General features: G+C 44.0%; 1 protein-coding gene across 1 annotated transcript in view; it reads left to right on the forward strand.

Annotated features, from left to right (window-relative positions):
• Window positions 1–26437, forward strand: part of gcn1 (GCN1 activator of EIF2AK4) — a 45229-nt gene that overhangs the window by 7089 nt on the left and 11703 nt on the right. Inside the window, exons 13-48 of the mRNA XM_080045519.1 lie at window positions 38–211; window positions 313–465; window positions 583–675; window positions 765–840; window positions 5691–5850; window positions 5971–6160; window positions 7156–7280; window positions 8357–8535; window positions 9020–9113; window positions 9209–9322; window positions 9710–9908; window positions 10548–10700; window positions 11648–11832; window positions 12170–12250; window positions 13057–13200; window positions 13341–13465; window positions 13601–13790; window positions 14295–14365; window positions 14835–15000; window positions 15619–15813; window positions 17978–18224; window positions 18737–18858; window positions 19341–19455; window positions 19793–19972; window positions 20618–20838; window positions 20950–21018; window positions 21108–21246; window positions 21549–21745; window positions 22262–22404; window positions 22493–22610; window positions 22833–23048; window positions 23541–23705; window positions 23869–24030; window positions 24139–24231; window positions 24735–24878; window positions 25955–26224. Of these exons, the coding sequence (XP_079901645.1) occupies window positions 38–211; window positions 313–465; window positions 583–675; window positions 765–840; window positions 5691–5850; window positions 5971–6160; window positions 7156–7280; window positions 8357–8535; window positions 9020–9113; window positions 9209–9322; window positions 9710–9908; window positions 10548–10700; window positions 11648–11832; window positions 12170–12250; window positions 13057–13200; window positions 13341–13465; window positions 13601–13790; window positions 14295–14365; window positions 14835–15000; window positions 15619–15813; window positions 17978–18224; window positions 18737–18858; window positions 19341–19455; window positions 19793–19972; window positions 20618–20838; window positions 20950–21018; window positions 21108–21246; window positions 21549–21745; window positions 22262–22404; window positions 22493–22610; window positions 22833–23048; window positions 23541–23705; window positions 23869–24030; window positions 24139–24231; window positions 24735–24878; window positions 25955–26224 (5468 nt within the window). The remainder of the gene's footprint in view (window positions 1–37; window positions 212–312; window positions 466–582; window positions 676–764; window positions 841–5690; window positions 5851–5970; window positions 6161–7155; window positions 7281–8356; window positions 8536–9019; window positions 9114–9208; window positions 9323–9709; window positions 9909–10547; window positions 10701–11647; window positions 11833–12169; window positions 12251–13056; window positions 13201–13340; window positions 13466–13600; window positions 13791–14294; window positions 14366–14834; window positions 15001–15618; window positions 15814–17977; window positions 18225–18736; window positions 18859–19340; window positions 19456–19792; window positions 19973–20617; window positions 20839–20949; window positions 21019–21107; window positions 21247–21548; window positions 21746–22261; window positions 22405–22492; window positions 22611–22832; window positions 23049–23540; window positions 23706–23868; window positions 24031–24138; window positions 24232–24734; window positions 24879–25954; window positions 26225–26437) is intronic.

The raw sequence follows: 26437 nt of genomic DNA on the forward strand, positions 1-26437 counted from the left end.
AGAATGCAGGTTTCATGCCTTGCTTTGTTTCCTTCAGTTCACGAGGGCACCTTAGTGCACGCGGTGTCTGTGCTGTCCCAGTGGAGCAGCCGTCTCACAGTGGAAGTCCCCAGCGCTCTGCTGGACTGGTTGAAGAAGGCTTTCACCCTCAAGACCTCCAGCTCCCTGGTCCGACAGGCTTACCTTCAGGCCATGCTGGGCGCCTTCAAAGGTCGGCCACAGAAGGGACGTTGTGTTATGTGTCTAATATACAAATCCTAAAAAACTGAACTCAATCCTTAGTCCTGTGCTATCACACTTTCCCCCTTTTAGGTGACACGTTGGCCCAAGCCTCCGACCTCATCCCCTTGCTCCTCCAAACCGTGGACAAGGCTGTGGCACAAAACTCCCAGCATGCTCTGCTCTCAGAAGGCGTGGCAGCTTCTGTTCTTTTGAGTCGTCTGGCACTGCTGGAGTCACAGCCAGGTGAGGCTGGCATCGCAACAGACACTTTTTTTCCTCACTTCTGTAGACTGTTGGAAAGCCGTTGGCCTACAAGGAGGGGAAGTGATGGAGATTGTTTGTGTGTTTTTGTCTCTCCAGAGGCAAAGTTCTCCAGCTTCTGGACCTTGATCTTGGATGAGAAGAAGCCACTCTTCACCACGGAGAAGTTCCTCTCCCAGGCCAACGAGGAAAGTAAGGCAACATGTCCTGCCATCCCAAAAAGCCAAAAGAGTGTTTTTGAAATGTTGAAACATGAACTGATGGTGTGTCTCTGTCTTTAGCTCTGCTCACCGTGCTGCTGCTCTGTGAAAGGCTCTTCCTGGACCATGGTCACCGGCTGAACGCCAGCAAATCACAGTGAGTCTGACCCTCTGCTAGCTAGCCGCGTAGCAAACTATTAGCCTTGGTTTAGAGCAGTGGTATTCACAATTTTTTTCAGGAGAGCCGCACTGACAGGACAAAGTCAGCAGGAGAGCCATTTTTGCCGCAAAGTATCAAAAGCTATAAATCCAGTCATACATAAGCATGCCTGCTTATTAATATGTAATTCTTGAACCAGTGTTTCCCACAGTATTTTGTGAAACTGAGGGAACCCAGTCCTTAGGGGGGTCTGGGGGCATGCTCCCCCGGAAGAAAATTTGGTACCTTTTAACCCAGAATGCATCAATCTGGTGCACTTTTGGAGGAAAATTAAGAGTTGTGTGACTGTGTACTATTATCTGGAATAATTTGGAGACACTGGGTCACATAACATCAAAGCTATTGAATAATAAATTATTATCCTACTTTTTATTCAAATATTTGTTAATTTTTTTTTTATGAATGACATATTATCAATTAAAATGGGTGTGTTCATCATACCTGCAAACTCGTCGCTTTTCGGCGAAAATCGCCGTTTAGAATCAAAATATATGACCCACGTGAATCGTATAGATCCGAAGAGTTTTTGTTTTTGGGAGGGGGGGGGGGGGGGTAGCGGCAGCTGCCAGAGAAGTCAGCCAGCGCTTCCCAGACTGGACTGTGTGGGCGAGTTACCGTAGTGTGAGACAAGGGAATATCGTTATCTTGGCAATAAAACATCTTTGGTAGACGTCATGAGTATTGTCCAATCAGCGTTAAGATCGGGCACAAGCCAGGGTTCGACATAACGTATAGCCCGATGGCCCGGGGCCAGTAAAATCATATGCAGGGCAAGTTGATTGGCCAGTCACTGTCCCGCCCGGGCCAGTGACTGGCCAATCACAGTTCAGTATCTTTTTGTAGACTACATCATGGTTCAATGAAATGCGCGTGGAGAGCCGGAATGAAAGCAGTGTTTATTTAAGACTCAATATAATAAACCTAATATAAAATATATTTTTTAATGAAAGGCCAGTGGACAACCAATGCGTGGGCGTTTTGACAGGCGGAGCAAGAAGCGGGTGCACTCTCGCTCCGTTGGCAGAGCTGCCTACCGTCCGCCTGCGAGTCGACAAATCAATCGACTTGCTTTGCCCCCTTTCTTTCTTCCCACAGCAGAGGTTCAGGTGCAGAAAATTATAACTGCGCTTTTCCTTTAGCTGCCGCCATTATGTTACAGTATTTGCATGCAAGCCCCAATGGTAATACAAATGAGAGGCTTTATTTAAACGCTGTGACTGCGTCTCCGGTGATTGTGTCGGTTGTAGACAGAAACCAACGGAGGGACTCCGCTCACTGTACAGTTCCTATAGTCGCGCAGTTTGGCACTGTGTTTTCAGGCTCGAGACATTCAATCAGATCGCGGAAGTCTTTCCCATTGAAATCGCTAACGGGGGGAATATTCCCGGTTATTATTTTAGCCACAAACCACAGTTCATCTGCGCGACGGCTCACTCGCTGGCGAGATCACACGGTGAAACGCTGCTATGCTCGGACGAAGGCATTGTGTGTTTCTAAGGTGATTTAACGTCATAGTCTTAGACGAGCGTTTAGCATTATGCTGCATATTTTGCACTGCATTGTTTTTTATCAATAGTTTGAAAAAATGGTCCCACACTGGACTCTTATGTGAAGCTGACACTTCATGGAGAAGTGACACTCGCTGCGCGCTCACGACCAGACGTGAACTCGCATATACGGTGAAATCTCCCATTAAAAAAACGGCATAACCCCCTGATTTTCGGATTTCTATTCTATTTTTAAAGTCAACTTGAGCGCAAGTGGAAAACCGGTCATTCACATCCCTAATGCATAGAGAAAGTAATAAAAACAGCCTACCACACCACAAAGACTGATCAGACCTTCATCTCTTATTTTTTTTTTATGTTTGAACATGACTTCTGCAGGTGAACTATTCATTAAACTGCCCAAATTCAAGAATAAAAACAACCATCAAACTACTGGACTTTAAAATACTGGCCCACTCTTTCAACATACTTTCAGTTGTAGGCTTCAAATTCAATATGTTTGCCTGGTTTTATATTATGTGTATGAGCAATATCAACATTTCATATAATTAACTAAAAGAAAAATAACCAAATCTAAAGGGAATATATATACTGTTACAGTATAGATATTCCCTTTAGATCTGGTTATTTTCTTTATTTTTCTAATACAGGTATTATAATGATTGACACTAAATTATGAAGAAAAAAAAGTGTGTGCAGGGCCAGTGAAAATATACAAGGGGCCAGTAAAACTCGGATCCACTGGCCCGGCGGGCCAGTAGGAAAAAAAAGTTATGTTGAACCCTGCAAGCATCACTGCTGCCGCTGTGTGTTCAGACTTTAGAATTGGCTAAAAGTCTCAATCAAAGCCCTTTTGATAATAAAAAATTAGAGGCTTTGATTAAACACTGTCAATGCTTCAGAGGTTAATGTAACAGCCTACTGAAACAGAAACTATACGGAGGGACGCAGCTCACTGTAGCCTACAGTCCCTTTATTTAGTCGCGCTGTCAGTTTGCCGACTTGGCTCTCTGTTAGACTCGAGACATAGAAAAAGATCGCGGAAGCCGTTCCCGTAGACAAAGTTAACGGGCAGGATATCCCCGACTGGCGACTGATTTCATCCATCTAACCACAGAGTTTTTTCTGAGCGGCGTCTCACTCGGTCACTGGGTCTCCCGGGTCCCGGTGATTTTCACCGTCACAGCGATCGACTCGCTGCTTTGCTGGGGCGGAGACTTTGTGTGAAGGTGATTTAACATCACGGTCGTAGACGAATGTTGTAACTTTATGCTGCATAGTTTGCACTGCACTGTTGACCCACACAGGACTCTTGAAGCTGACAGTTTAATGAGCGCAGTGTCTGCAGTGCGCTCACAATCAGAGCCGACCGACAGCCCCCCCCCCCCCCCCAATTTATTTTTATTTTTATTTTTTAGTTTGTGTGTTTGATATTAACATCATATTATTATATCATACAACAAAATGAATACAATGTTTTGATCTAGATAGCCTAGTTAATAGCCCAATAATTTAATCAGTTCATCTGGGAGGTAATCCAAGTTTAACTGATCACGTCACGTTCACGTCCAGTGTGTATTGAGTTTATTTAAAAACATTTGGAAATGGGGCTCAGATGCCCATGCACTGTATAACCTATTTCAGCCTCGTCTGTGGAAAAAAAGATAGCTGGACAACAGAGTTCTTCTGCTTCATTCCTCTCACTGCATTTAAATGTATTCATTATATTACAGAGAAATATGTCGCATAAAAGAAAAAGAGCACCAAGCCCAACCCAGAGGACCCTGCATAATATTTTATTTTAAATGAACATTTTAATGGAAAATCCAAGAAGCTTCTAATTCATCCGACCCAGTGTCTCCAAATTATTTGTTCACACAAAATTCCTCAGATTTAGCCTCTTAATTTCCCTCTCAAAGTGCACCAGAATCATGCATTTCACTTTAAAAAGTTTAAAAAAAATCTCCCGGGGGGGCATACCCCCGGACCCCCCTAGGAGGGTCAGGATCTCAGCTGGCTATTATTTTCACCCAGCTAGACATTGGAGGCAATAGTGGAGAACTCTGGTTGTGTGAATGATATTTAACAATAGCCAATCGTTTGGACAGCGAAAAACACCCGACCCCCCTAGAAGGGACGGGTGTTTGTCACCTTTTTCACCTCCTATGAGTTTGCAGGTCTGGTTCATATAATACCCCCCTGGAATACATTTTTTTTAACCTTTCAAAGGTAAATGCATCAATCAGGTGCACTATGAGAGGAAAATTAAGAGGCTAATTCAACTGTGTCCTATGTGAGCTGTTTAGCAGCCTATTATTTTTCTGGAATAATTCAGAGACATTGGGAACCCTGCCTGATCAAAGTGAACATACAATATGCAGTTTAGCCAAAACACTTCATTTTCCTCGTTTGTGGAGCTTTTCATCTGTCCTGGTGCCCAACTGGTTCTGAATAGACATCTATCAATGTACCAGTAACCAGCATGAAATGTTGAAATCGCATCCAAGCTAGCATTGTTGCTGTACCGTGCGTGTGGTTGCCTGGTTGTTAAGTGTTCTCCAATTTAAATGTCCAATTTAGCGATATGAAACGAGATCTATTTTTTTGCAAATGATTTAATATATTCCATGTTCGTGAGCATGCCTGTGATAGACGGTATGCATAACATATTTTTATTGACCGTGAGTTAGTTTTTTCCCCCACAGCCCAATCTATCCAAGAGCACATTCTCCCTTGTAATGCATGAAAACCGCAAATCTGGCAACCCCGCTGTCAGTCAGCGTACGGCTGAGCAAGTTTAAATATATTATTTTCTAGTCTGTATTTCCACCTTGTAATGCCGTTGTTGACTTATTCTTTTATTACTTATTTGTATGAGAGCAGCCACGTTAGTTTAACAGGTTTGATGTTATAGATATGCTTGTTTTTAATGGTTTTATGAAATATCTGTATTAACTGCATGATCATATCACAGTATTTTTTTATTGCCATGCGAGCCGCACATAGAAGCTTGGCGAGCCGCATGCGGCTCGCGAGCCGCGCTATGAGTAACGCTGGTTTAGAGTCATTACATAGTGAAGTTAAACAATGCGTACACCAGCAGCTATGACGGGAGAAGTGTTGTTCACTTATTTGCATGCATACTTTGTTTTGCATATTGAGTATTAATAAGTTATTTTACCTGTGGGGGGGGATCAGGGCCAAATCTATCACAGAATTGTCTAATTTGCTTTAACCCTGTAGTGCTGTAATCTGGAGTTAATTGTGGCTGCTCTGTAGGATGTATCACCACGCCACGGTAGCGGTCCTGCTGTCTCGGAGCTGGCGCGTGAGGAAGCGGGCGCAGCAGACCGTCAAGAAGCTGCTCTCCTCTCAGGGTGGATCCCCTCTGGCCCATGGCCTTCTGGGAGAACTCAGCGTGGTCATCAACAAACACAAAGTACACACTGAATATATGACCTCCAAAACATCCTTAAAATGTGGATCTTTGAATCAGTCCAATCCTTAGAGCTTGATCGTTGTAAAGACAGTGTTCGTGACTGTGAGCTTGACATTTCAGGTCTTACCCAAGGATGTGGTTTTCTCAGACTCAGGAGAGCTGAGTGAGCTGGGTCGCCTCTACGCTTCCCCTCGTGTCCTGCTGGACGCGCTGTGTGTGGTCTGCTCCTCTGCCAGCCAATGGGGAGACCCCACAGAAGCAGAACACTTGGCCATGGAGATCCTCGTAGTCAGCCACCATCCATCTATTGGTAAGGGGAATGAGATGCTCTCCACACTCAATCTGCTTGCCCATTTATTAAAGGTGAAGTAAGCGGTTTATTTATGTTAATATAAGTGTAAAATCGCTCTTTATTCATACAGTGATCACTTACATAATGTGCGCGTTTCATAAAGCCGATCTCTCAGTCAGCTGCTTTGCATGTAATCGGCAAATAAACTTATTGGAGTATCCCGAAATTGTTATCCAATCAGAAGAGAGAACGCTACAAACCGACAGTCGTCTCACTCATATATAGTATATACACTCCATGGTCTCACTGCCGGTGCACGCCAGAGCAACAGATGGGTGAATGTGTATGCGCCTACAATGGCGGAGCAGGTAAAAATCCTTCCCAAAGTCTGTTTTGATGGTTTTTATCATGTTTTATCACACTTATGGATCTGAGATGATGCTAGATAACGCACTGCTTGAAGACCGCAGTGCATTAATGTGGTGACGTAGGGACGAGCGAGGGGACTGCTAACTGCAGTAACTGACAGGAAGTTAGCTAAAAGAACCATTCCGCTTACAGCACCTTTAACAACAGTCAGGCTCACTTTTAACGGTTAAAGGTGGATTCATCAATTCTGGAGAACGTTTGTTGTCAAAATCGGTGAATATCTCCTCACGATCCCTGAAGTGTTTGCGTTGAAAGAAATCTGGTGTTATTACACATTCTAGGCTCCGTAAACTGCTGTGTAAACAAAGGATATAAACCAAGGGGTCCAACCGTAGCTAGCAACATGCCCGATTACAGAGCCTAGGCTGTCTATGAACACTGTAATCTTTTTTCAGTGCGCACACAGTATGGACAGGTAGTGGATCGTGAGGAGATATTCACTGATTTTGGCAAAAAAGTGATTTAGACAACAAGCGTTCTCCAGAATGGCTGACTCCACCTTTAATCATCTTGTGGAGTTTTTCAGTATGTATCGGTGGTCGGCCTCATATTTGACATCTCTTCTCCCCCTGGATGTCTTTCAGTTACAGCTCGCCGTGGTCTCTGGCCTATCCTGCTTCACTCCATGAACATCAAAGCAGAAGAATTCATAGAAAAGAATCTGGAGGCCATTCTACCCAAACTACTGGAGGTCAACGCTGACAACCAGGTCTGAAAATAACACACACACACACACACACACACACACACACACACACACACACACACACACACACACACACACACACACACCTACCTCCTTATTCTGCATGTATACATACAAGAACACTAAAGTGTAAATTATTGCTTACTGTTAAGAAACCAAGGTTTATTTAAGGAAAGATAAACTATATAAAAATTGATTGTGAGGCAAGCGCTGGGTATTGTTTAAAAATGATCGATACGAATACCTAGCCTGGTTCTACCAGACCATCGTACTTCATTTCATTTGTACAGAAGGTCTGGAATCGCTCTATTGACGAATGTTCACTCACTTGGAGGCGGGTGTCTGTTGAAGTTTCAAACTATTGGATCTGCCCAGTGCCACTCTGGGTCTGCCAACCAATCGCATAACATTTGGTCGTGACGTATGTCATGCGCCGGTTTCTGACTACAACTGAAACTGGCGCACGACCTCAACATCCTCAGCCACTCCCTCTGTTCGCTGATTGATCATGCAAAAATCTTTCCTGAGAAAGCCTGCGAATATACCGCGGACCCAGACTGAAGGGAAATTAAAATTGAGCGGAAGTAGGTAGGCTGGCAGTGCCAGGCTAACGAATACCGATACCTTGACTTCCATACCGGTTCCTGAAGCATACTTTTTTTTCAATAGCAATTTTATGAAACTGTTTTACAAGATGACATTACACATTATGGTAAATATTTTTTTCCATAATATCAATAAATAATACTTTAAATAAGCTCACTGCAGCTCCCACAAAAATATACCATCAAAAAAGGAACAAAATGTAATCAATACAATGAATCAGTGCAAATAGTTTGACAGCGCCAAATGAAAAGGTGTAAGACGGTACGCAAGGCCCACTGATGCATACTGCGTTACCCATGTTGTTACCTAATGTTTTTTCCCTGGATGCCTCTAGACACTAGATGGCATGGAAGCATTTCAGTCGTTACCAAAACAGTATGGATCTTTGATACCCAGCCCTACTCGAGGGCCACTGATGCTTGACTCTTGTTGATGCTTACCTGGGTGTTTACTGGTCACTCCGTTCTCCTCAGGCGGTGAAAAATGCGGTGGGTGCCCTCTCCTGCCTCTCCTCTGACAAGCTGTTACCGCGGGTGATCAGTCATATGATGGAGGGCCTTTCTAAACCCGCCCTACTCCACGTCACCAGGGAGGAGTACGCCATCATGTTGACCCCCGAGGGAGAGCTCTATGACGACAGTATCATACAGAGGTAACACACACTGCCTCTGATACTATTGTCCACTTCTAAACTAGTCAAAGTCTTTTACCGTCAGTTCTGATATATGCAAGACATACATCAGAATCAAAATGATGTTTATCCCTGTCCCACGGTGCAGGTGGTACGATAAAAAAAAAATAGAGTTAAATAACATAAACAATATTTACATAAGATAAATTCTAAATAAGTAGTGCAAAGGAATTTGATGTGCAATATAAAACAGTATGTATAAAATAGAATAGAGAGTAAAAAGTAGATAAGTTAAATTGAAATGTGCAATGTGATGAAAAATATTTACAATGTGCAATATGCGATCAACTGGATGTACATGTTAAGGCATTTTGATGTGCAGGTAATGAATAGATTAAGAGTTCTTGGTTCAGAGTTCCTAAACTACACACCACTGGACAGAACTATCTGTTTTCTTTTTGGCGTTTTATTTTACTGCTGTCTCCTGCCTCTACGCTCGCTGCAGTGCCCAGAAGGAAGGCACCAATAAAGGCAACATGAAGAGAGAGAACAAGGCCTACTCCTACAAGGAGCAGATCATTGAACTGGAGTTACAGGAGGTAACGGGCTCTAAACACCAAATTGTGTTTGTTTGTTTGTTTGTTTGTTGCACTAATGTGTGGAACATGGTTTGATTGCTCTTTTGATCTTGCAGGAGATAAAGAGGAAGAAGGGCATCAAAGATGATTTGCAGCTAACCAGCAAACAAAAGGAAATGATGCAAATCCAGCTGGATAAAGAGGCCGCCATTCGCAAAAGGCTTCAAGGGGTAGGGGAACCAAGTCACCTAAACAAACCCTGCGTTCCAAATCACATACTTTTTATTTTTTTACTTCACTACATACTAAAGTACAGAAGAGTTTTAGGGCCACATGAGAGTAAAAAAATCAGATAAGGAAGATTATTTTTTTCATTATGTCGAAAAATGTCAAGAATAATGATAAATACTGCAAAATGCTATTGGAGTTAGTGGGGCATCAAAGTATTTTCAGCATACTACAATTGACATGCATGTATTGGGACATCCTAAATACTTTTTCTGGCATACTAAATAGTAGGGAAGTATGGGGATTGGAACGCAGGGAAACTCTCTAAAAACGTAGGCCCTTTTTAGTTGACCGTATTGATCTGTTTCATACTCTTCCGTTGTCCCCAGATGGATGTGATGTTGGAGAGCGTGTTGGGTCTGCTTGAAGCCATTCTGATGGAGAAACCCCCACAGATCACCAAGGAGCTCCCCGCTGTGCTCCAGGCTCTGATCCCTCTGCTCCAGTCTCCTCTGGCTGCTCCACGCATACAACCGGTCTACCTGGACATCGGCGTGTGCCTCATGCCCAAAGACCTTCGCAATCTAGGTAGAGGCTTTTTGTCTTGGTGTAGGATTGGATTGGATTAATAGACATTGCCCCAGTATCTCATGTCAAGCGGTTGAATGGAGCTAAGTACATTGACTCAAGTTCTGTACAAGTTTGAGGCTCTTGTACTGGAATCTTTTCAATTCACTGGACATATTCTACCTTCTACTCCACTACATGTATCTGATAACTGAGTTCACGGGTTAATTTATTAAGATTTCTTTGCACATGGAACCTATGAAGAGTTGATCAAATATTGTGTGTAGTCCTCCAAACACATATGAAACATCAGTCGGGCTGATTGATAAGTTGATTGACAGATTTCAATTTAATTGACTATTACGATGAAGTCCAAATTAATGCAAATATTCCCAAAATGTCATGGTTCCTGCTTCTTAAATTTTACTAAGCAAACAATCAATATATTAATAAAAAAATAAAGTCAATACTTCAATCTACAATGAAAATAAGATGTATTTGCAGTCCCATACTAAATGAGCTGCACCTCATGCTGCTACACACCTGCTTTTACGTAAATGCACCAGTAATTATAAACTTGTATATAAAAGTACAACAGTCACTTTTTTTCTTTTACTTGACTGTACTGTTTTCACCACTGCTTTCTTCCCCCCCTTCTAGCCCTGCTCGTGGGACACGTGACCCTGCGTCTGCTGAAGCCCGCATGTGATTTGGACAAGGCCTGGGAACACGAGGACCTGGACACAGCCACCATCCGCACCATACTGCTGCTGCACAACCACACTGTCCCACAGAGAGACACCAAGGCCGGGGGTGAGCCATAGATAGATAGTATATAAAATGGATGTAGCATCCGGGCTGACCTCAGTTATTCAGACTGTCTGCATCCCATTCTCCTGGCTTATGCTCGTCGCCATCTTGTGAGATTTTTACACTGCCTCACTCCTCTTGCCGGAAAAGGGCATCGATGTGACGTCGGGCGGAGGGAGATACGCCCATCTAGCTGACGTATACCTCCGAGGCGAAGTGATACATTTTAACCTCCAAAAGAATATGCCTGTTAGAAAAAAAAATCACCCCCCTCAGTGTTGTCATGGAGATATGACCTAAACATACAGACTAGAATGGTTTTGTGGACCAGCCTGTAAATAGGTTTAATGGGACTGTGAAAACGGCCTAGTGAGTCAACGAAAAATTGATCACTTTTTGTATCACCTCGTAGTGGCTACCGGAAGCTACTGCAATGTTTGTCATTTCCGCATTGGATGCTGGTAGAAATCGCTGTGGTTTGGGCTTGGGGTGAGCACAGTCACAGACGCCACTGGAAGTTAACAGTTCCACCGCACAGCACACACAATGAAGAACTTTTGTTTTTCCGAGATGGTGTCTGTGTCTTGCCGTTTCAAACAATGAAACACCTACAGGAGAACTCAATACATGTTCTTATTTTCAATCCTTCTGTTCGAATGCATATCTGATTCTAGACAAAGTGGGTAAGAAAAGATTGACTGACTGCACTTTATTCTTCAACAACAGACTCGAACAACCAATCAAAAAAAGATTAACCAAATTTGAAATGCCCGTGACAATCATTGATTTAAAAAAAGCTGTAAAATGAGATGATACAGAGGAGTACATATCGGAACAATATTTCATTAAAAAGTCCTCTCAGTAGCAAGTTAGAGTTGTAGCAAGCAGGATAAGATAAGAGACTCAGTGCTGGCTAACTGATCGCTCTTGTTTCTTGTTTTTCCCCATAGACGTGGCTCCACTGTCTGCTCCTGCCTTCTCCTTCTGCTTCCCTCTACTCAACGCCATGCTGAGGGAATCTTCAGGCAGCAACGAGGAGACAGAGGCCCTGATGATCAGAGCCTTACAAGTCATCACCGAACATTCACAGCTCCGGGACACCACCGAGACCGATGATACCAATTTCATAGATGAGGTACTTACAAAAAAAAAATCTCCTGTACTAATGACAAATTTCTTTTGTCATTAGTACAGGAATATGTTTGGAAAATCTATTAATTATGTGGAGAAAAAAACAGTCTATCAGAAATAACAAAAGAGTAACAAATGAGAAAACATTGCCCTACACATTATTTGTCTTTATTTGTTAACCTCACCTGCCATCTCCATAGCTGTTCTTTTCTGTTCGCTCAGCGTGTTCACATCTAGCTAAGAGAGCCATTGGTCGGTAAAAGTAAAATGGCAAAGTTTTTGTGACAGTCCTACTGTGTTCATTTGTAATTTGTCATTGACTGTGTTGTTTTTTTCTTTAGAACGGCCCAGAGTTGCTTCCACGTGTCAACATGCTGCTGCTACTGACAAGAATTATTTCCACCGCCACCCCACGACTCCAGGTACACAAGGGATTTGACAGACGGAATTTAAATACATTTCAAGTTTTCTGTTGTTGTAGGGCCTCTCTTTTTCCCCACATTTCTTCCTGCCTATATGAAATTATAAAGCATTACAAGTTTATTATCTATGTGAAAAATTCTCTTTCATCTATCCGCTTTGTGTCTGTTGAAACAACCTAACAAATGCCTCGCTTCCAGTACGGCACGGTTCGGTTTGGTTCTGCACGGTAACTCTAGAGCGGCGCCGCGGCAGCTACGTCACTACGGTGACAAGGTAGCAGCGGGACACAGTGTAGCCCACTAATGAACTCAATGAAGAGGACACACGCTTATATCGTGTGTTGGGGTGTATCACGTGTCTTAATCTTCTACAAATAGACAGATCGTTTCATCACAACAAGTCAAACACATGTCCTTACATAGATTGTTTTCATTACTTCCCCAGTGACCCCAACCTTTAAGATATACACGCTCAGCAAACTCTGGTATTAACCATTCAAAATCCACCACAGCGGTTTATCTCTTCCCCGGAAATTATGGTACTGAGTGTCGACCAATCAACGCAGTGTGTAGCGCCACGGCTTTGGGATGGCTCGGTACCCCCAAACAAAAGGGTAACAGAAATGTGTGCGGCTCAGCTCGCTTATTTTGGGACCCTTCCCAACTTTTGAAACTGGAAAAGCAAATGTGTGCAGAGCCACACCAAAGCGAACTGCACCGCTCAGTGGAAACGAGGCTATAACCAAAGCGATAACAGACTGACTGCTTAGTCCTGTATACAAGACCTTTCACACTGTGTGTTTCAGGTGTTGGCGGCTCAGTGCCTGATGACCCTGTGTGCCAGCGCTGGAGGAGGAGAAGGCTGCACTGTGGCAGAGCAGGCGGAGATAGACGTGCTGATGGATGCCCTGCTCTCTCCATGCTTCTCTGTCCGCGATGCTGCCCTCAGGGTGAGCTACGGAGCAGGAATATTAAAGAACTGCTATTACCATATGAAGTGGTATCCTTGGTTAAGTGACATTTCATATAGCCCATGTGTATGTGTAGTCCTAGTAGACATTGTATTAACAGCCAGTCTCTCTGTGCTCAGGGATTGTTGGATATGGAGTTTGCCCTGCCCACAGACAGCACAGAAGAGAGCGGGCTGAGTTTGCTGCGCAGGCTATGGGTTGCCAGGTTTGATGTCGAGGAGGAGTGCCGCACCTTGGCTGAAAAGTGAGTATTAAGGTGTTTCATGCTCATCCATATCATATTGATGTAGCCCCTCTCTGTCATCATTATCAAAGCATACTGCTTTAGCATTGTGTAAACTGTTGAACCAATGAGCTGTCTTGTCCTGTCCGTCCTCAGCCTGTTGGAGTCTCTAGGTCTGGAGTCAGTCCCTGAGCTCTGCTCCCTGCTGATAGGAGACGTGACCCACCACGAGGAGGCCGTGCGTTCAGCCGCAGCAGAAGCCCTGTCCACCGCTGTGTCCCAGTACAGAGAGCAGTCTCCCACCGTGCTGGCCCAGCTCACTGAACTCTACCACCAGAAACTCTATGTGAGTGTCTGTGCCAAGGCCAGGGTTCCCACGCTCACCAAATTCCTGGAAAGAATTATGAAATGTGAAGAAGCTTTTTCCAGACCTGGACATGTTTTGGAAATAACTGAATGTTTTGGAAAAGTGTAGTTTGTGTTTGAATCATGTTCAGAAGAATTCCAAAACATGGCTTACATTACGTAATCCTGCTTGTTTGCTTACCCACAAGAATGACTAGGAAGTGCGTGTTTAATAATTTATGACTTCTACATGACAACTATAACACATGGCTCAAGAGAAATGCAGTACAAGTTTCATAATTAAGCCATATGACTGTGAAGCAGGCCTAAATAAGGTTATGGAAATGGGTAAAATGTCATAGAATAGTCATGGAAAGGGTTTGAAAATGTATTGTGTGGGAACCCTGCATGGCCAAATCCTTTCTAGCTCTGGCTACTACTGGTGCAAGTATTTGAGCTCAGACACAAAGTTGTGACACATTTGTATTTGTTTTTATTTTCCCAGAGACCTCCTCCTGTGCTGGATGCCCTGGGCAGAGTCATCTCTGAAGCGCCACCTGACCAATGGGAGGCCAGGTAATTGTCAATGTTTGTTTGCCAAGATCATATATAGACAAGTTTTTTTTTTCTTGCCAGATAAAATGGAAATTCAGTCCCAAGGACCCAAGCGCATGAAATGCACAATTATCCAGCATTTTATCTACATTGGGCTACTGTCAGTCATGGCCCAAACATTTGGATTACTTGTAGTTTCTGCAGGGAGAAATGAGATGCCAAAAAACAGGAATGCTAAATGCCATAGAAAGGCTTGAAGGAGTTTATCGGAGATCCTATTATTTCAGACAGTTCTCCGCTTTTATCTGTGTCATTTGATAAACAACCCTATACCCTTACCCTGGTTTGCTTATTAATGCTGTGCTTTGCGAGGTCATATCCGACCCTTTATCATAAAAGCTATTTCTATAATGCCAGAGTACTAGAAACCATCAAAATGTAGATGTTCCCTCTTGTGCACTGAGGTCTATTGTAACTCTTCCCTTGTCAGGTGTGGCATAGCTGTGGCTCTGAACAAGCTGTCCCAGTACCTGGACGAGCCCCAGGTCACCCCTCTCTTCCTCTTCTTTGTGCCTGACGCTCTGAACGACCGCCACGCTGACGTGCGGCGCTGCATGCTGGACGCGGCCCTGTCTGCGCTCAACACACACGGAAAGGTACCGCCCACTTCTCATTTCCGCAGGCTACTGCACATTTCACTAGCCTGGAAATCCAGACATGCAGCTAGCAAAATTTGCTCAGCCTGTTGGTCTGGACACGATCCATTGAAGCTCATTAACTATGTAGGAACATTCTGATTATACTATGGGCGTGGCAGAGCCCTTTGTATGGGGCTCTGGGGCGCACATAACCGGATGACCACAGTGCTGTGAAGCCGTGATAGTAAACAACAAAGATGTTTTCGGATGCGTTGCTTTGGCCTCGAACGATTTGGAAGATGTCACTCAAATCTTTCATTAGCAAGAAAGAAGAATTTTCCGACCACGGCAAAAGTTTAATTTACCAGTTAACCCCACTGTTCTCTAAATGAACGGGGCTTAATACGTCACCTTGTTCTTTGCTCTGATTGGTTGTAGTGCTATCCAATTGCGTGCAGTGGTATTTGAAGTGCACGCGTATGTGTGCCACCCCTTCAGTTGGGAAGGTCTATTGATCGTGGCCAGACCCTATATCGTTCTAGATATGGATCTGGATTTTCAGGCTAACATTTCACTGCATAATCTCACAAATACTTTGAATTCTACTTTTTTTTTTAATGACAATTTTTGTAACAGGACAACGTGAGCGCTCTGCTGCCAGTGTTTGAGGAGTTTCTAAAGAACGCCCCCCAGGACGCCAGCTATGACTCTGTCCGTCAGAGTGTGGTTATCCTCATGGGCTCCTTGGCCAAACATCTGGACAAAATGGACCCTAAAGTCAAACCCATCGTGGCCAAGCTCATCACTGCTCTCTCCACACCTTCACAGCAAGTAAGCCACTCTTCCTCTTCACCCTCTATTATTCTGAGTGTTTAGAATCCAAGAGGTTGAATTCTTAGTTCTTTTTTATACAGCTTTTCTGACACTTACATTACTCTACTACACTTGGGGTGATCCCTATATAGTCTACTACAGGGGTGGCCAACCCGCGGCTCGCGAGCCGCATGCGGCTCTTTGCCCAGCTTCGTGCGGCTCTTCAGTTCATATCAAATTATGTGATTATAATTTTTTTATTTTTTTTATACTTTTTTTTTTGTGTGGGCCTATGTGTGTGCATGTTCGCAAACGTTTCATGCGGCTCTTACGTTCGTTTTACATGTTGTCTATTATTTAATTTTTTATTTTATTAATGTGTAGGCCCTATGTGTATGCCTGTTCGCAAATGTTTAATTGAGGACGCAACATAACGTTCGCAAACGTTTGGTGCGGACGCAACATAAAACTGCCCGCTCAGCTTGGAGGGAGGTTTTCCGTGAGTAAACTATTTGTGTCAAGTTCGCTCCGAAAACAGAGTGGGAGAGTTCATATTTGTTGTTGAACGTTATGGCAGGCCATTCTGCCTTATATGCCAGGTGTCATTTGCGCATTTCAAGGCTTCAAATCTTCAGCGCCACTTCAGCTCTCTCCATGCTAAAAGTAAGTCCCACAAAGCAACATGCATAGTAAGAGAAAAACGCTATTTTAAATTGTTATATTTTTGTTTGTGGACTTGGTTGAACTAAGAGTTTGTGTGTGAGGCAGTGCACACAATGTTCATTGTTGAAAATGACTGCCCTGTCGTCTTTAGTACTGTAGGAGTCCAGTCCTGTCATTATCACAGGGGCGGCCTTAACGATCTGGGGGCCCGTTTCAAGTCCTAGTGTGGGGCCCCCGTTTTTTTTTTTTTTTTTAAATAAATAAATAATGCTTGTGCATGCATGTGCAAGCTCCCCGCGAAAATAGAAACGCCCCCCCCACACTCCCTGAAATCTTACTGGCCATCCCAATTTTCAATTACTAAATTAATGGTAGGACTGTGGCCACTAGAACTGGTCTCTGGTCAGCAAAGGTCTTGAAAACAGCATAAGTGTGCTTGTGACATGCGTGCCACCCATGCATGTGTATAGGCACGTGTCCCAGCAGATTTTTGAAATCTGAATAAAAAAATTCAAGTTTGTAGTTAGCGAGTGTAACATGTTCTTAGCAAGGGCAGACTTTCATAAATAAAGGTTTATTTTTTTAGCAAGATATTTGGTCAAAAGCTAGTGGTCATCCGTCCCTCTGTGCAGTTGTTAGGCATCTGGCTGCTAGCAAGTTATGTTGTCTTGCTAATTTTACTATTCATCTGAGCTGAAATAAATATTGACTTTTTCCTTTATTATGTTCGCCAGAATGCATCAGAATGCTTAGATTACATGTTGAAAACACAAAAAAATCTTCTGGGGGGGATGCCCCCAGACCCCCCTTCAGGGGTTTAGTTTTCTGACAAACATTACAATGGATACTAACATGATTTGGGCATTTGGGATTATAAATCATCTTTGAATTGGTTGTACAGCATATCACATGCTATTCATTCAGTTGTGCGATGGCCACCCCACTCTAACTCTGTGGCCCACCTTGGCCACCCCCAGTCAAAATTTCCTGGAATCGCCACTGTGTGTACCCGTGTGTACGATGTGGCTCTTTGCAGTAACACAGTAAAAAATGTGGCTCTTTGTCTCTGACTGGTTGGCCACCCCTGGTCTACTATATAACAATTTGATCAAAGGAGCCCTCTTCAACTGCCAATTTCAAAGTGGAACATTTAGCAAAATGTGCTTATGAAACAAGGATCCTTCCACAACAGGAGGTGCTGAACGTGAAAACAAGATGAATGAATGTTTTAATTAATCTCACAAATGTGAATACATCCCCATGGTTGCAATTTAAGAAATATTATCCCAAGTCAAGGAGCCAAACTGTTATTGGGTGTTTCAGCCCTTTTGTCTGGTGTAGAAAAAATAGAAGCCAATTTCGCAACTGGAAAAAAATGATTCGATAATATAAACAAGACTTAATCAGTTTCGACAATGGAAATGATCATGTATTGTCCCCCATACTCTACACTCAGCCTTTTATTTGGACACTACTGGAAAAGGTTCTCCCCATAACCTCCTGTCTTGTCCCTGCTCAGGTCCAGGAGTCAGTGGCCGGCTGCCTCCCTCCTCTGGTGCCTGCCATCAAGGAGGACGCGGCGGGGATCGTCAAGAACCTGCTGCAGCTGCTGCTGGAGAGCGACAAGTACGCGGAGAGGAAGGGAGCGGCGTACGGGCTGGCCGGCCTGGTCAAAGGCCTGGGCATCCTGGCCCTCAAGCAACAAGACATCATGGCCACGCTGACAGACGCCATCCAGGACAAGAAGAACTTCAGACGCAGGGAAGGTCAGTGTGAAGTCCATTCAACTGTTAGCTTTTGATTGAATTTACACCTGGGGATGTGATGTATGTTAGACTATGCTGTTTTCGTTGTATCAACCAAATGGGTGTCAGAACAGAAGCCAAGATAGCCCCCTGCTTCGATATGTGGCTCATGGAGTTCTCTAGCACTCTATATATGAAGACAATCCATCATGAGATTTCAGGAAAAGTAGAACAATTTAAACAGATATGGCAGCCTTTCCTCGACCATATAGCAGCGCTGAAGTGACCTACAAGACACCTTTTTGACTTTTTATTTGTTGCTTAACATTTACCTTTAACTTAAACAATGTCTTGGAAACCTTTTAAGTAGAGTACGCCATGTTAGTTGTTCATTTTGTCTTTTGTTTGTGTGTTCTATAAAAAGAAAAATCCAAGAAAGTATTTAAAAAAAATGGGTGCCAGAAGCCAACATCTAAATAGCATCTTGGTTGAACCATTCTGAAGGCACTGAGCAGCTGTTTGTCTCTGTCCAGGATCCCTGTTTGCCTTTGAGATGCTGTGTAACATGCTGGGGAAGCTGTTTGAGCCCTACGTGGTCCATGTGCTGCCTCACCTCCTGCTCTGCTTTGGAGACGGAAACCAGTATGTCAGAGAGGTAAGCAGCAGGCACATCAGGTTTCAGAGTCCACCTGTTTGCAGCATGTATACTGTGATCTCCCTGCTCATATAAGTGTCACAAGGTGTGAGGATGCAAACCCTGCTTGGCCAGCCGGCCATAATCAGTCGGATTTGATTATGAAGATCTTTGAGTTTTGACAGGAGAGGACGATGGTCTGAACTTGTGCCTCTTTTTGGAGTCTCTGTGCAATAAGTCCATTCTCTTAGATCCAATATTTTGTCGGAGAATTATGATTTTTCTCTGCCGTTTGTTGTGGCTAGTCTACTTCCTGGTCATGTCACTGCCGTGGCTTCTCACAAGACTTCTCAACCAAAGTGTGTCAAAGTGTGTATAGGCCCCTGTGTAGAGGTTTGACCCTCTCTCTCTCTCTCTCTCTCTCTCTCTCTCTCTCTCTATCTCTCTCTCTCTCTCTCTCTCTCTCTCTCTCTCTCTCTCTCTCTCCCTCCCTTCTCCACCAGGCTGCAGATGACTGTGCCAAGGCTGTGATGAGGAACCTGAGTGCCCACGGAGTCAAGCTGGTCCTTCCCTCCCTGCTGGTGGCCCTGGAAGAGGAGTCATGGAGGACTAAAGCAGGTATAGAGCCTTCTGCATAGCTTGAGGGTATTGAAAAATAACTTGAGATCAGTTTACAGAGCCTACACTGTGTATGAACACCAGCATTCTTTTTTTGCACACACACAGTACGGACAGGTAACGGATCATAGAGAGATATTCCCTGATTTTGACAACAAGTGTTCTACAGAATCACCTTTAGTATTAAAGGATATGTTTTTTAGGCACACATGATTATTGTTCAGTAGTTTGTTGTTAAGTTGTTTTCACGCACCAAAAGGGACACAATCAGTCACAACCAGTCCAATGAGTTGAATAAGTTGTTCGCTTCATCTTAATCTCCCTCTCTTTCCCCCAGGCTCTGTGGAGTTGCTGGGTGCCATGGCTTTCTGTGCCCCTAAGCAGTTGTCGTCTTGCCTGCCCAGCATTGTGCCCAAGCTGACCGAGGTGCTGACTGACTCCCATGTGAAGGTGCAGAAAGCCGGCCAGCAGGCCCTCCGACTGATCGGCTCTGTCATCCGCAACCCTGAAATCCTGGGTGAGTGGCTCACAGCAATGGGACATGCTACCAACAGAGAACGCTTGTTGCCCAGAAACAATCTGAAAGAACTTACCACATGCATGGGATGGAAAAGACAACACATCTGGTTCTACTGCATCAGTTTGGATTTACTGTTTAAAACTGTCATTGTGGGTCAGACAGTGTAGGAGTGAAATCCTAATTCTGTGGCGTTATCTTTAAGGCAACAGCATATTGGGTCTTGTTTTTCATCTTTGTGTCTGGTTTTAATGTCTTAATGGCTCTAGTTACACTGGGGTTACAGTATTTAAAATGGCCATCGTCCAGCTTTATATATTCATAGTAAATATAACATAATAATTAAAAATATTAAAGTTAATCTATGCTTTGTAAATATAAGAGTTGATTGAACTAATGAGGGCATCCATGTACAATATTATGTAGCCCAATAGGACAACAGCATTTAGGACTATAATCAGAATTTGTGCTATGTGCATTGAATTGTGTTTTGACATGGCCAACCAGAATAAATCCATGAGTTGTTTGGTTGGCTCATAATGCTGCCAGAAAAGTATTTATATTATATATAAAAGTTGCTTTTCTTTCCCCACGGACATTTAGTGACATAGTGTTTTTATAGCCATGTCATTGTCCCTCTGTCAGCCATTACGCCCATTCTGCTGGACGCTCTGACTGAACCGTCCAGGAGGACTCAGACGTGCCTGCAGACGCTGCTGGACACCAAGTTTGTCCACTTCATCGACGCTCCCTCCCTGGCCCTCATCATGCCCATCGTACAGAGGGCCTTCCAGGACCGCTCCACCGACACGCGCAAGATGGCCGCTCAGATCATAGGCAACATGTACTCCCTCACTGACCAGAAGGTACGCAGCAGCAAGCACCATATATTACCAAGAGCTAAAGCTGTTATTAGACAGTTCTGAGGACATTCTGACATTTGTGTTCATGTTGTGGTATGCATTTGTTGTTTACAGGATCTGTCCCCCTACCTGCCCAGTGTTATTCCTGGACTGAAGGCCTCTCTGTTGGACCCGGTGCCTGAGGTTAGTGATTCACTGAACCGCAGTAATATGTCCTGTGTGTATGTGTGTGTGTGAAGTTAAAGCTTGGCTCCATCTCTTGTACCCTCCAGGTGCGCACAGTGTCCGCCAAAGCCCTGGGAGCCATGGTGAAGGGGATGGGTGAGTCCTGCTTTGATGACCTGCTGCCCTGGCTCATGGAGACACTGGCCTCTGAACAGAGCTCTGTGGATCGCTCAGGAGCCGCACAAGGTGTGTTCCTTTACACTCAATTCTATTCAATTCATTTTATTTAAGAAGGGGACAGTGCAAATTAATAAAACACATTATCATACATGGGTTAAGAATGCCAGAGTTAGCCAAAAGGCTATTTTCTGCAGTCCCCTGAAATCAATGTTAAAAGAAAATACAATTAAACAAGATAGAGCACAAAACAGGGCATCACAGAACAAACAGAACTGACTGTGTGTTTCTGTTAAGCCCTGAATGCCATTCATCATCAAATCACTCACTGACTGTGTGTGTGTGTGTGTGTGTGTGTGTGTTGTCGTCAGGTCTGGCTGAGGTGATGGCTGGACTGGGAGTGGAGAAGCTGGACAAGCTGATGCCCGACGTGGTGCAAACAGCCAGCAAGGAAGACATCGCTTCCCACGTCAGAGACGGCTACATCATGATGTTCATCTACCTGCCCCTCACCTTTGGAGAGAGGTTCACGCCCTACGTTGGGCCCATCATCCCCTGCATCCTCAAGGTATCGCAACTAGTATTAGAAAGTATTTGGTTGTTTTTGTGACTCATATTTTTCTATACTTTCACTTATCTTACTAGGGGGTAAAGCTTTCCTATGATTTCTAAAATCTATCTGAGAATATACCCACCTTTTTTTTTTAGGAGAATATATATATGGCTTTTTAATTATTAACCTAGACCTGTAAAAACTAAATTATTCATTAAATATGTGTATGTTATTCCAATGTAAGTTTGCATATCAGTATTGGTTTGTTGAACCAACTGCATGATTTCAAATGATGGTTCCAGCACAATCATTTGATCTAAGAGTACAATAACAATAATTAAACGTAGAAGACCTCAAATAGGTTTGGAGAAAGCTTCCTTGTTTCAGTAGATAATCTTCAGAAAACAAACACACACACACACACACACACACACACACACACACACACACACACACACACACACACACACACACACACACACACGGTATTAAAGATTGGCTCTCCCCCCCTCCCTCTGTGTTGTCCACCAGGCTCTGGCTGATGAGAATGAATATGTGAGAGACACGGCGCTGAAGGCTGGCCAGAGGATCATCAGTATGTACGCAGAGACCGCCATCGCACTGCTGCTGCCTGAGCTGGAACAGGGTCTGTTTGATGACCTGTGGAGAATCAGGTCAGACTTTAGCACACGCTCATACATTAGCTAATTGAATGAATATTACTCTTATATTGACGGGTTGTGCGTCCATGTCGTTTTGCAGGTTCAGCTCCGTTCAGCTGCTTGGAGATCTGTTGTTCCACATCTCTGGAGTGTCAGGAAAGATGACCACAGAGACCGCGTCCGAAGATGACAACTTTGGAACGGCTCAATCCAATAAAGTACGAGACATGTTCTCTTTATACTAAGAATTCCTCTGCAGACCCATCCAGTTAATATAGGCATATAAAGGCGGAGTCGGTGATTCTGGAGACCCTTTGTTCTAATCCTCAAAATAAATCTGGTGTTCATACACAGCCTAGGCTCTGTAAATATCACAGCTTTTGTCATGCTGCCTTGAGGTGTCCTAAAGATAGCCTGACCTTTGACCTCTCCTCTCCCAGGCCATCATTGGAGCTCTGGGTGCAGAGCGGCGTAACCGCGTGCTGTCCGGCCTCTACATGGGCCGCGTGGACACTCAGCTGGTGGTGCGTCAGGCTTCGCTTCACGTCTGGAAGATCGTGGTGTCCAACACGCCCAGGACCCTGCGAGAGATCCTGCCCACCCTCTTCACTCTCCTGCTGGGCTTCTTGGCCTCCACCTGGTCCGACAAGAGAACGGTATTACTCCTTTTGATAACCCCTGCTCAGCGCCCGTCAGTCACCACGTTTACATGCACAGCAATACTCCCATATTAACCCGCTTAGGATCACTTTCTGAATTAGACGTTCCCGTGTAAACAGCACCTTGCTCAGAATAAGGTCATAGTAGTAGTAAGGCATTATCGAATTTAGACATCTTAATCACATTGAGGCATGTATGCCCCTTACTCGCACTAAATATACTATAAATATATATAATATATTTACTATAATATAACATACTTAGTGTTATAAGTTCACTGGTTTATTCATAATATGCTGATTAACATAATTTTCCTGTAGCTGCTGCACATGGAAAAACCTCATTTGGATTATTGTCTTGACTAGAATTGTCACCCCAAGCAGAATATGTTGTGCAACTTTGTCAGCGTTTACCTGCTGTGGTCTCTGTGAATACCATTCCACACGGTTCCCTTTACTGACTGCTGTGTGTGGCCGTGTGTGTTTCAGATCGCTGCTCGCACACTGGGCGACCTGGTGAGGAAGCTGGGAGAGAAGATCCTCCCAGAGATCATTCCCATCCTGGAGAAGGGCCTGCGCTCAGACAAGAGTGACGAGAGGCAAGGAGTCTGCATCGGCCTCAGTGAGATCATGAAGTCCACCAGCAGAGATGCAGTGAGTCACACACACACACGCTGCAGAGTTACTTTATTAAACTCCAAAATGGAAAACTATGCAATATGAAGAACATTATTGACAATATGTGCAATATACAGTAGATTAGTATAAATAGATCAAAAGCACCGTATTAACCCGCTTGTGTTTGTGCATTGTTTAGGTGCTGATCTTCTCCGAGTCCCTGGTCCCCACGGTGAGGAAGGCTCTGTGTGACCCCCTGGAGGAGGTGCGAGAGGCCGCAGCCAAAACCTTCGAGCAGCTCCACGCCACCATCGGCCACCAGGCGCTGGACGACATCCTGCCCGCTCTGCTCAAACAGCTGGTGAGTGAGTGGGATGGGACACCGTTCACAGCCATAGCCATAGCAAAGGACAGCATTGAAATGTGTTTTTTAGTCTGGATTTAACACACTCGGATGTCTTTTTGTCAGGATGACGAGGAGACGGCCGAGTTTGCCTTGGACGGCCTGAAGCAGGTCATGGCGGTGAAGAGTCGCTCTGTGCTGCCTTACCTGGTCCCAAAGGTAAAGCGTTACACTCAAGGGTTCCTTGTTCAGGCTTTATTATCAGCATGGGAAAAAGTATGGAATTTAATTTTTAGTATTTTCCAAGTCTGGATAAGTATGGACAAAAACAAAGGAATAAGGACAAATATTTGTGTTTCCTGACTATTGTGCCTACTAAAAAATATATATGTAAAAAAAAAATACAACCTAAAACAAAGCAGCTTACACTATCCACTGGTCTTTTGATATGAATCTAAACAAGATTTTGTCTCGAGTTTGGGCCAAGAGATTGTCACGGGTTTATGCAAGTTCTCCAGAACGGCTTCACAACCATTTCTTTACATTATAAGCATCTTCCTATTTGTATTCTGATGTCAAATATGGACTGAACATAAATACAGAGAATCCTGGCAATTTGAGTCTAAAAAAAGTATGGAATTTTGAAAATGTGGAGAAAGTGAATCCTGTATGGTTTTGAGTGTATGTGACTTTAAGCCGATGTTTTCTCTGTTGGTTACCAGCTCATCGCTCCTCCCGTGAACACCCGTGTGCTGGCCTTCCTGTCAGCTGTGGCTGGAGACGCTCTGACGCGCCACCTAGGGGTCATCATGCCCGCACTGCTCTTCTCCCTCAAAGAGAAGCTGGGACAAGAGGACCAAGCACAGGTGACACCGGCACAAACTAGATAGACCCTGCGTTCCAAATCACATACTCTTTCTTTTTACTACACTAACATACTAAAGTACAGAACAGTTTTAAGGGCCACAGGAGAGAAAAGAAAATCACATAAGGAAGATTTTTTTTCATTATGTCGAGAAATGTCAAGAATAAAGACGAAGAGTTAATGGGGCATTTATGTATTTTCAGCATACTACAATTGAAATGCATGTATTGGGACATCCTAAATCTTTTTCTGGCATACTAAATAGCATGGAAGTATGGGGATTGGAACGCAGGGAGAATATCTACTGCTTAGGGAATGTAACAACCACATATCTACGTATCATTGGCCTAAGATCCAATCGTATCGATGCAATGCCCAAACATTAACATAATGTATTTATTTTTTTAATATCTGGGAGAAATAAAATGGTAAAATCATATTTTAGTTGTTTTTGTGTGAGTTGATATAAATGTGACATATTGTGTTAAATGGGCATAGGATATCGTCTCATATCAATCGCAGGCCCCTGAATTGAATCGAACTCGTATAGCGGCAGACTTTGTGACATCAGCAAATATGGTATCGTTGTCCAATGAATCCATCTAATACCATATCTTGATAAAAGCAGCTGTTTACTTGCTGCTGTCATGTTTGAGCCTTTGCTTCTCTCCTCATAAAGAGCTTTACCTTAAAGGAGAAGTGATATTTTTTTTGTAATTTATGTGTTAAATCTCTATATTCATACAGCCATCACTTAAACAGTATGCACAGTTCATAACACAGGTCTCCCCGTCATTCAGCTTTGCAGTAAATGCCAGATAAAATTTTGAGTATCCCGCTCCTTTTATCCAATCAGGAGACAGAGCGCTATAAAGAGGCGGGTCTCTCTGCCCGTGAACGATGACTCGCTGCTCTCCATCGCGGCCCTATCGGATGAAGACGGCTGTGTGTTCATGTGGTGGTGACGTAGGGACGAGGGAGGGGACTGCTTACTGCACTCTCTGACAGGAAGTGAGCTAAAAGGACCAATTGACTTACTGCTCCTTTAACCTCTATGGTGTTGCCTTTTGTCTTCAGGAGCTCCACAGCTGTCTGACTCTGATCCTGTCAGTGGAGGACGACCTGGGTCAGAGGCTGATCATAGACGACCTGCTGGAGAACACGCGGAACGCCGACCCGGGCCTCAGGCAGGCCGCCGTCACCATGCTCAACGGATACTTTGCCCGCACGCGCCTGGACTACAGCAACCACACCCGCAACCTGCTGTCAGGCCTCATCCGCCTCCTCAACGACTCCAACCCAGAGGTCCTGGCTCAGAGCTGGGACACCATCAACAACATTACCAAGGTGTGTTGACAGGCCAACAATAGATACAAGAGGGCATTCAGTCTTCATACTTTTGTCTTGTTGTTGTTGTGAAGACAGTCTGACACCTTAGTTGTCACCACTATTGTCAAAGGACGACAGTACAGTATTATTATGTCTGCTTGTTATGTGTTTTTTGCATTTAGAAACTCAATGAAAACACTTGAATGAGACGTCAGTACAGAAAAGTTCAAC

Source organism: Ammodytes marinus, assembly GCF_949987685.1.
Source record: "Ammodytes marinus genome assembly, chromosome: 2".
NCBI classification, from domain to species: domain Eukaryota; kingdom Metazoa; phylum Chordata; class Actinopteri; order Uranoscopiformes; family Ammodytidae; genus Ammodytes; species Ammodytes marinus.